Source organism: Psammomys obesus, unplaced genomic scaffold (genome assembly GCF_907164565.1).
Source record: "Psammomys obesus unplaced genomic scaffold, mPsaObe1.curated_primary_1811, whole genome shotgun sequence".
NCBI lineage: Eukaryota > Metazoa > Chordata > Mammalia > Rodentia > Muridae > Psammomys > Psammomys obesus.
Window position 1 is genome coordinate 202,052 of NW_026591816.1, and position 10,653 is coordinate 212,704.

The 10,653-nt window shown below is 47.0% G+C and overlaps 1 protein-coding gene across 1 annotated transcript; it reads left to right on the forward strand.

Annotated features, from left to right (window-relative positions):
- Positions 1-8,387: 8,387 nt before the first annotated feature.
- On the forward strand, positions 8,388-9,329 carry LOC129680427 (olfactory receptor 1I1). Its single transcript, XM_055612062.1, has one exon. The coding sequence runs from the start codon at positions 8,388-8,390 to the stop codon at positions 9,327-9,329; it is 942 nt and encodes a 313-aa protein (XP_055468037.1).
- The last annotated feature ends 1,324 nt before the right edge of the window (positions 9,330-10,653 follow it).

Here is a 10,653-nt window from a genome sequence, read left to right on the forward strand (position 1 = left end):
GAGGAAAACTCAGAGAAGGGAGAGGAAAGTGACAATGGCAGGGAGAGGAAAAAACAGGGAGGCAGGGCGGAGAGAAAGAAATAGAGCGAGGGCCTGGGGGGGGGAGGGAGAATCTGAGCAGCACTTACCCATAGAACAAAAGTGAAGGGAACCGTGTACTGTAGGCTACTCCCCTCTGGACCTGGATTCGGCACTGACCACACCCAAACAGCAATTTCCAAACACAAACCAAATGTAAAGAGATCCTTTCTTAAGCAAAGCAAAGAAACCAGATGGCTGAACCGGAAACAGGCGGAAACAGCGGCAGGCAGCTTTGCAAGTGTTAATTTTAGGAGGAGAAAAGGGGAGGTCTGTGTTAGAATGATAGAAGACATGTTGGTAAGCCGTGATTTGGTATTTAATTAGGTTAGTCAAATTAACAAATTTTGATTACTGGGTGTTTTGATAGTTGAATCTTGGTGATCAGTCTTAGGAACGAGGAAGTGGCTAATAAGGGAACAGGCATTGGTGACTAGCTTCAAGAATGTAATCTAACTGTTTTTGGCAAGGGGGAGAAGGGTAAAAGGCAAAACCTGTCAGCGCCATGTTTGCCATGCACAGGCCTGTGTTTGCCACGGTCCAGCCCGCTGGGGCCTTTCAAAAAGCAATTCATGTTCTTGAGCAGATTAAATGATTAAATAATACAGTATTGTAAGAACTAAATCACAGTTCATTTTCAGCATGAGGTGGGCCTAGAGCTCGTCAGAGTCAGGCGTAAGCTGGAGGCACCCAATGCCTTCCTACCCAAGCTGGTGCTTGGCGCATGCTGGTATCAAAATTCTAAGAGCTGGAAGTTACAGAAAAAGGGGCAGCCTCAAGCCCCCTTATTCGTCGGTCCAGGGCCTAGAGGATGGAGAATTTGAGAAGACTATGTCAGAAACAGAGTGAAGATTGTATCCCTCTGAGTACCAGCTGTTCGAAAACGAACAGGAACTTTAAAAACCACTTGCTTGGGTGATGGAGAGATGGCTCAGAGGTTAAGAACACCAGCTGCTCTCCCAAGGGACCCAGGTTCAGTTCCCAGCACCAACGTGGTGGATCACAACATCTGTAACTCCAGTTCCAGAAAAATCATGCCTTTTCCTGGCCCCAGCGAGCTCCAGGCATGCAAACGCCTGGACAAACATGCTGGCAAAACACCCATACACATTAAAAGTAAAAATAAACTTAAATAAAAAAACAAGACAGTCTTGCAGCAGCCATTTCGTCTGCTCTCTCTGCCGCACCCCTTTGGCAGGATGGTGTGTTAAACCCTGCTCTGCTTTTGCTCGTCTCTTGTGTTTCTTACAGAACGATACAGATGATGGTCCCCACGCATCTCTGTGTAATTCCTTGTAAAAAGGAACAGTTGTGAACCGGGGCACTCTAGCACCTGACCTCCCGACTCAGATCTGCACTTTTGATGCCAGCACCGTTAAAAATTAAACACTTGATATTTGTTTATTCCATGTGTATTAATTGATTGCTTATTACTTTCCAGGAATTTTCCTTCCTCACCCAAATGGCACGAAATCCCCTTCCCACAGAGTCTCCACAAGGATGCACTGAGTGAAAGGCCCATCTCAGCTTCGTCTGAGGACTTGGCTCCTCTCAGGACCACCTTGCTTAGGACCTTTGATGAGACTCAGTCTGAGCTAAAAATGGATAAAGATCACATGATCCCAAACCACTGCCTCCCTCAGAGAACAGGTCACATGGGGCAAAAGCAGGAACAGAATAATTAGCATTGTCTGTCTTAACAAGGAGCTTGGGGATGAAGTCCCTGAGAGCCCCCAGCTATAATATCTGCCAGAGCTTTTAACTTTCTATTTACCTGGCCCAGGCTGGGGGAAAATACAAGTTTCTCCCAAGGATGGCAGGTTCATCACAGTTCTTAAAATGAGTGACCTCCAGTGCCCTTCCTGGGGACTGAGCTCTGGCCTCTGGTTGCTTTGGTGGATAATAGGAGAGAACAGTTGCTGAGAACCCCGCTTTGTTGATGCCATTCTGGTGAGTGAGGGTGGGACAGAGAACGCTGAGTTTGAAGAGGCTGGAGAAAGGAACAGATTTTCTTCCTAGGTGGAACATGGGAGGGGGAAGCCACGTCGACCAGGTAGATAAAAAGGTGGGGGTCAAACTCTATGTCAGGACATACGTACAATAATATTCAGTGTTTGTAGTTGAAGGACGCTTACACACATGGGAGAGCCACAGAACAGGGTCCCCACGTCCACAGTTCTCCACATGTGTCCCCTGTGCTTTTGAGAGCCCTCCGAGAGACTGATGACCAGCCGACTACCACAGGGCAGCACAGGTCACCAGCTGAAGACAGCTGCAATGTGCTTTTGACAGGCAGTTGCGGCTTTACCCAGCAGCCCACTGCAAAACCTCAACCCCGAATCCCAGCCGACAGGCCTTGCCAAGTAGCAAGACAGGCTGGACCTGTCTAGGGATTGGTGACCAGGAAAACTATGCTGATGACCTTCCTGAACTTCCTTCCGGCGTCTCCTTCACCCTCAAGGAGCCTGTTCCTCTAGCAGCTGCTTCACCTCCCCATCGCTCTCACCATGTCTCGGAGGTCCACATCGTCTCTGTCTGTTTTCTTCCTCCTCTGTTTTTGTTTGTTTGTTTGTCTGTTTTGGCATTTGGGTGGGGGCTTCTTTGTTTTCCTTTCTCTTTTTGGGGGCAGGGTCTCGTGTAGCCCAGGATAACCTCGAGCTTCTCCAGGGCCTGCAGGTGTGCACACGACCACTGAACCGTACAATTCTAACCTTTCCTTTCTTTCTTTCTTTCTTTCTTTCTTTCTTTCTTTCTTTCTTTCTTTCTTTCTTTTTCTTTTTATTTTAATTTTTAAAGTGAACTTACAATGTAACAGGTTTCCTTTCGAGATTTTCATACATATTTTATTTCAGTTAATTCTTTCCCCCTGCTCCCTCGTCGGCTCCCCCTTTCCCACTTCAGCCCCTAACCCCGTTTCCCCTCCTCCTGCACTCTGCTTTATTGCTGTTCCTACCAGTGTTCTCATAGAGCCTTTTTTCTTCCAGTCACAGTGGTCCCTTCATTTACACATTTATTTTTGTGGGGTGTATGTGTGTGTGTGTGTGTGTGTGTGTCTGTCTGTCTGTCTGTCTGTCTGTGTTCGTGTGTGCCTCTTGCCTGCCTGTAGGAGATCCTTTCTAGTTTCCTCACTTTTATCCACATCTTCTCCCATCCTGTGTTCCGCCATTTACATACTTACTCCCCTTCAGCAATCCTTCAATCTTTCCAAAGATTTACAGAGATAAGGATTAACAGCACTTAAAAGTGAACCATCTTCCCCAGCACTGAATTTGCTCACGGAGCCCCACAGAGAGAACCAGTGGAGCCTCGCATGGTGGAAATAGAGCAGTGTTTATTTTCAGTGTCAGGCCTTGGGGTACAGAGCTGCAATCCCAGCCGCTCAGGAGGCTGAGGCAGGGTCATGCCTTTCACACCAGCCTGGGCTATCGAGTGAGGTCATGACCAGCCTGGACAAGCTGGTGAGATGGTGTCTTGAAAGAAAAAGTAAAGCATGAGCTGACGATAAAACTCAATAGCAGAGAGTACTTGCCTAGCTTGTGCAAGGCTCCAGGCTCAACCCCCAGATCGCGCGCACGCGCACACACACACACACACACACAGAGAGAGAGAGAGAGACAGAGACTGGGTATTTTTAAGCTGAGTGATCCCAGCAGCCCCCTCAACTTCAGAGTTGACAGCTCTACATAAACTTTAAGGAAAGAATGAGGTTTGGGGTTTTGTCTCAGCAGGTAAAGGGGCTTGCAAGACAACCTGAGCTCAAGTCCCAGAATTCCCCAGCCAAATGGTGGAAGAAGAGAAACTTCCCCTAGTTGTCCTCTGACCTCCGAATGTGCACCATGGCACTGGAGTCCCTCCACTTACAAAGAAACTGTGGGGTCAGCTCAGCCAGGAGCTTTAGTTTGGTTGCAGAGCCCTTGCCTGGTGTGCCTGAAGACTTAGGTTCAATCTGCAGCACCACCACCACCAAAACAAAAAACAAAAACAAAAGTCAATAGTTATAAATATTATCATTAAATCCCTCTGATCATTGTTGGGAACTGGTTTGAAAAAGATATAGGTGAGAACACACAGAATTCACTATATGTATGCATGGGGTTAGCAAAGAACAAATTTAACCAACAAAAGTAAAATAAAATCTCTGGGCCAACAAGATGGCTCAGTGAATAAAGGTGATTGTTGACAAGCTTGATAACTGGAGTTTGATAGCCAGGTACCCCTGGTGAGAGGAAAGAATTGACTCCCACAAGCAGTCTGACCTCCAGTTAGGCCCTGGTAAGTATACCTACACACTTGCACACACTAAAGAAATAAAGCAATCATTTTTCAAAAATAAGTAGAAGTAAAATTTTTAATTCCATGCAATGACGAAAAACAAAATTTGAGAATACTAAAAGCATAAGTGCCCACCTGAGCAGGTGGAAGAGAGTATAGCAAGAGCCCTACCACCACTGCAAAGAGATGACACTGCAGTTTTGGGAGACCATGGTGAGGGGCGTCTTGTTCTGAGGGACAGTCTCTCTTCGTAGCCCAGAGTGACTGGCAACTCACAGTTCCCCTGCACCAGCCTCCAAGGTTCTGAAATTACAGGCGTGCACCATTACCACATGCTTCAGCATCTCACCTTAAGAGAAGCAGAGGGAACCTGGCGCCTCCCACCTTCTGCCTAAGTGTTTATTGAGGTGCATGAAGGGTAAATGTGGGCACTGAGGGACGGAAGGAGTCTATGGCTACAAGAAAGAACTGCTTGTTGTTTATTTGGTTGGTTGGTTTGTCTGGTTTTAAGACGGTCTGTACCAAGGCTGGCCTGAAACTCTCACACAGCAAGCACGGCCTTGAGCTCTTCAACTTCCTGCCTCCACCTCCCGACTTCTACGGTTAAAGGCGTGCACCAACACGACCAGTCTCCGAAGGACTCCGGAGTGAATACAGGTCTTGAGGCATGCTCAAGTGCTCTACCAACTAAGCTTTAGGCACTGATTGGTGGTCTGCATCCCGGCCAGATGATTCCAGGTTTCTTGGCCTCTTATCTTAAGAATTGAAAATAAGTGTCCAGGTGTGGAGAGATGGCTCAGAGGTTAAGGGCACTGGCTGCCCTTTCAGAGGCCCTGAGTTCAATTCCCAGCAACCACATGGTGGCTCACAACCATCTATAATGAGATCTGATGCCCCCTTTTGGCGTGCAGGTGTACTTGCAGGCAGAACTTTGAATACATAATAAATAAAATCTCTTTTTAAAAGAAAGGGACCTACACAAACTTGCAGAAAAATCAAGAAAACTACTCAGAGCAAAGACTTAACAGCAAGCCAGGCTAGTGAGAGTACTCAGGAGCCCAGTTACTGTTCAGGGTTTCCCTTTATGGGCTTCCAGAGGGGTCTGTTTAGAAAGGGGAGCAGTTTGGGCGGGTCTCTATTTTGATTGACAGATCAGTTTATATGGTCATTCCTTCACTGCACATGTCCCTTCCAATACCGCATCTGATTTTAACAATATGTGCGTCCAAGCATGCGTAGGCCTAACAGTGGTGAATAGAAGAGTCTCCTAAAATGTTACTTGAGGGTACAGTTCTGCCTTAATGTGCCTCGTAACCAAAACCGGTTCAGTCTGGATCAGCCCTTCTGTTCTTCAAATATGGAAATGTTGAGAATACAGTTGAATAGAAACTGTCTAGGCTTGATTGTTGGTAGGGGCGGGAAAACTTACAGCACGGTTCAAAGATGGGAGGACATGCGTTCTGGCGTGGGGGGAGGCTTAGGAGGATACTAAGGGTGTCTGGTGCTGTCTGGATATGGGTGCATAGAACACACAGGGGAAGAAATTTGGCTGTCATGGTTGGTGGGGCGCATAACCCCAAATCAGATGGGAAACCCAAGCTAAACTGTCTCCTGTGCTTGCCTGCATGGTTCTGCTGACATCAACTGAATTGTGCCATTTTAAACCAGATTTTGCTGGTTGGAGTTGTTACTGTAATTGTATTATGCAATTAAATGTTAAGTGAAAGTAAACAGAAATTCTCTTCAGTGGTGAGGATCAAACCCAGGGTCAGGCACAGGTTAGGCAAGGGCTCCACCACTGAGCTTGCCTCTAGCCCTCAACACAATATTTAAAGCACATGATATTTTATAATCTGCATATATTTCAGAGCAGCTAATTAGGCAAAGGAACAAATGCATAACACCGGCACTTTCTAGGTAATTTTTCTTTTAAATTTTATGTTTATCTGTCTGTGTGTGTGTGTGTGTGTGTGTGTGTGTGTGTGTGTGTGTGTGTATCCATGTGTGTGCAGGTGTCAGCAGAGGCCAGAAGAGGGCATCAAATCCCCTGGAACTGGAATTACAGGCAGCTGGCAGCCCCCCCCCCACATGGTTGTTGCCAACTGAACTCTGGTCCTCTGCAAGAGTGGTAGCTGCTCTTCATCACCGATCCACTTCTCCAATCCCAGCAACTTTCAAGGATGTGATTTGCGTTATTAGCTGTCATATAATAGAGCTCTTTAACTTCATGCCTAACTGAAAATTCAAATCTTTAGACCAATTCTAGCCCTCACCCTTACCAAACTCCGCTAACTGCCATTCTACCACCTGCTTCTATTAATTCAACCCTTTCAGATATAAGTGAAATTATGTGGCGTTTCTTTTATTTTTATTTAGCATAGCCTTTTCTGGGTTCATACATATTGTGGCGAATGATAACATTTCCCTTTTTTTGCAGTTGAATAGCATGCATTTCACTGTGTACTTGTATACACACAGTTTATGCACACATTCTTTTGTGATACTGGAGATAAAATCCAGGGCTTCTTGCATAGAGACACTGCACCACTATTCATTTACTTACTCTTAACACAAAATGGACACTCAAATTGTCCCTTTTTAAGGATTTTTATTTCTTTTTTTTTAACTTGGTGTGCCTGTGTGTTTGTACTTGTGAGTGCAGAGGCTGAAGAAGGATGCTCAGATCCTCCGGAACTAGAATTACACTAGCTTCCCAGGGCGGGTGGCTAAGAACCAAACTCATGCTCTCCATGAGCTAGGACTTGGCCAGTGTTCAAGTGCCTTGAAGAGCTACCATGAGCATGCAACCCTTAGACAGGAAAGCATTTAATGAGCATGTGTTTGCGGTGTCCGAGCTTTAGCCCATTACCAGCATGACAGGAAGCAGGCCGTCATGGTGCTGGAAGGAGCTGAGAGTCCTTATCCAGATCTGCAAGAAGAGAAAGACATGGGCCTGGCTTGAAACCCCAAAGCCTACCCCCTGTGACACCCATCCTCCAATAAGGCACTCGCCACACCGACTCCAACAAGGCCATACCTCCTAATCTCTATCAAGTAGTGCCAACCCCTAAAGACCAAGCATTCAAATATATGAGCCTATGGGCGCCATTCTTTCTCAAACCACCGCACCGCTTTCCTCCAGAGTTTTGTTTGTTTGGGTTTGGTTTTGAGAAAGGGTTTCTCTGTGTAGCTTTGGCTGCCCTGGACTTGTTCTGTAAACTAGGCTGGCCATGAACTCAGAGATCCACCTGCCTCTGCCTCCCGAGGGCTGGGATTAAAGGTGTGCGCCACCATGTCCAACAGAAAGTGCTTTTAACAGACACTCTCCGGCCTTCAAATTATTTCTTGTTAGTAGAAATGTAAAAGAGGAGGAAGAGAGGTCTGGGAAAAGAAATAAAAGGAGATGCCAGGTTCCTATTAGTGTAAAGGATTGGAGTTGAGATTTGACTTATATTAGGTTTCAGGTATTATCCCAAGGGACCTGAGATAATCAATTGAAAATGGAGGAAAGGATTATTCTGGCTCAAGGTTTCAGAGGTTTCAGTTTGTGGTCAGTTGGCCCTGTTACATCACAGTAGGAGAGCATTATGGAGATCTATTCAGTGGTTTGACGGCTACCCAATGTGAGTGCTAGGAATCAAACCCAGGGCCTCTGCAAGAACAGTACGTGTCTTCTCAACTGCTAAGCCACCTCTCCAGTCCCAGAAACCACCTTCTACAACCTCCCACAGGCTGGCCATCTGAGCTTTTACCATACTGGTATTTGTGGAACTTTCCAGAACTGAACCATAGGCAAAGGTCACCCAACTTGGACAACACCCAAGTTGATGTTCCTAAGTTAGAAATTTGAGACACTAATTGCCTCCGACTTAGACAGCTTTGAGATTACAGAGCCCCCTGGGAGTAGCTTTAAAATTTTTGCTCAAAGGATGCATCTTCACAGAATCTTGAAAGTTTCCACAGGACTAGAGTCCCATCTCTGACTCTAGCTCCATGTTGCTTCCATCCCTTTCTGTTTCTGTAGACATAAGCTCTCTATGGCACCAGGAAACCAGACAACAGTCTTGGAATTCCATCTCATGGGACTTTCAGAGGCTCCAGACTTGCAGCCCATCCTTTTTGGACTGTTCCTGTCCATGTATCTGGTCACCGTCTTTGGGAACCTGCTCATCATCCTGGCCATCATCTCAGACTCTCATCTGCACACACCCATGTACTTCTTTCTGTGTAACTTGTCCCTCGTGGACATCTTTTTCTCCTCCACTACCGTCCCCAAGATGCTGGTGAACATCCAGACCCAGAGTAGAGCCATCCCTTTTGCAGGCTGCCTTGCCCAAATGTATGCCTTCCATCTCTTCGGGACTATAGACAGCTTCCTCCTGGCAGTGATGGCCACTGACCGGCTGGTGGCCATTGCCTACCCACTGCGCTATTCAGTACTCATGAACCCACGTGTCTGTGGGCTACTGGTGGGTGGGTCATGGGTTATTACTAATCTCCAGTCCCTGGTACACACTTGTCTCATGGCCCAACTGACCTTCTGTGCAGGGTCAGAAATCCCTCACTTCTTCTGTGACCTCATGCCCCTCCTGAAACTCTCCTGCTCAGACACACACACCAATGAGCTGGTGATCTTTGCTTTCGGCATCGTCATGGGCCTTAGCCCACTGTTCTGCATCCTAGTCTCCTACATCTGCATTTTCAGGGCAGTCTTCCGAATCCCTTCTGCTCAGGGCAAGTGGAAAGCCTTCTCCACTTGCGGCTCACACCTCACTGTGGTGTCACTGTTCTACGGGACCATCTTTACCATGTACTTACAGCCAGCGTCCCCCACCTCATCCCAGAAAGACAAGACAGCCGCGTTAATGTGTGGGGTGGTCATCCCCACGCTGAACCCCTTCATCTACAGCCTAAGGAACAAAGACATGAAGGCAGCCCTGAGGAAGCTTGGTAGCAAAGCAGTCTCACGCCAGTCCTAGTGTAGAACAGTACCTGGGTGCCCGCTGCATTTCAGGACCGCCGCAAGGGCCTTGGGATAGAGAGATGAACCTCCTGGAATACAGAGATGAACCCCCAACTGTTCTCAAATTGTACGGAGTCTAGCATGGAATACAGATGCCTAATAAAACCTTACAGCACAACATGGCAAATGTGTCACAAAGACCCAGACGGGCTGTGGTTAAAAGCACTCGGGGCTCTTACAGAGGACCCAAGTTCAAGGTCTCAGCCTCCTGAGTGGTGGAATGACGGGCGTGCAACGCCTGGATAGAAAGGTTATGTTTTTTTTGTTTTGTTTTGTTTTGTTTTGTTTTTATGCAGGAGGACTAGAAAACCCCTGTGGTTCATTTGGGAAGAGTTAATGACTGGCAAAGACCATGTCTCAAAATGTCAGGTTCGTGACCCATCCTGTATCCAGAAGAAAACCCATGAAGGATTAAAAGTTCCTTTGCCTGCTCTTCTTAGGGCTCTTTTTGTCATTGGGTTGCCTTGCAGAGCCCTGAAAGGAGGGTTTGTACCTAGTCTTACTGTATCTTGTTATGTCATGTTTGGTTGATATCCCTGGGATTCCTGCCAAGTGCTAAGATTAAAGGCATGAACTACCATGCCAGGCAACTTAAACACTGTCCCTAGAAGATAAGAAATGTGGCGCTTGCTGCCAGGAAAACTGGGATTTGAAAGGTAAAGCCGCTGCTGTGGTAACTGGGATCAGAACCCTGAACCCTGGTCTTGACAAGGACATGATATTGCTCTAAACGTGTTATAGACCCGGGTTTACCAACTGCAGCCCACAGGTCAAAGGCAGTCCACAGCCTGGTTTTGTATAGCTGGCAAGCTGGGGGTGGTTTTCACACTTCTCTGGGTTTAGTTTGCTTTTTTGTGCTTGCCTTTGGGTTTGGTTTGGTTTGGTTTGGTTTTAAGATTTATTTTACTTGTGGCTCTGCAGTGGTGGTGCACACCTTTAATCCAGCACTCAGGAGGCATCGGCACACAGATCTCTGTGAGTTCAAGGCCAGCTTGGTCTACGTAGTAATTTTCAGGACAGCCAGAGCTAGACAGTGAGCCCCTGTCTCAAACAACAACAACTGTTTGATTTTTTAATTATGTGCGTGGTGGCAGAGTGTGTGTACGCTGCGGGTGCCCGCCGTCCAGAAGAGGGCGCTGGATCCCCTGGAGCTGGAGGTACAGATGCCTGAGAGTCACCCAGTGAGGGCAGTGCTAGGAACAGAGCTCAGATCCTCTGCAAGACCAGCAAGCACCCCGAAACCTTAAGCCATCTCTCCAACATCTATGCTTGACACAGAC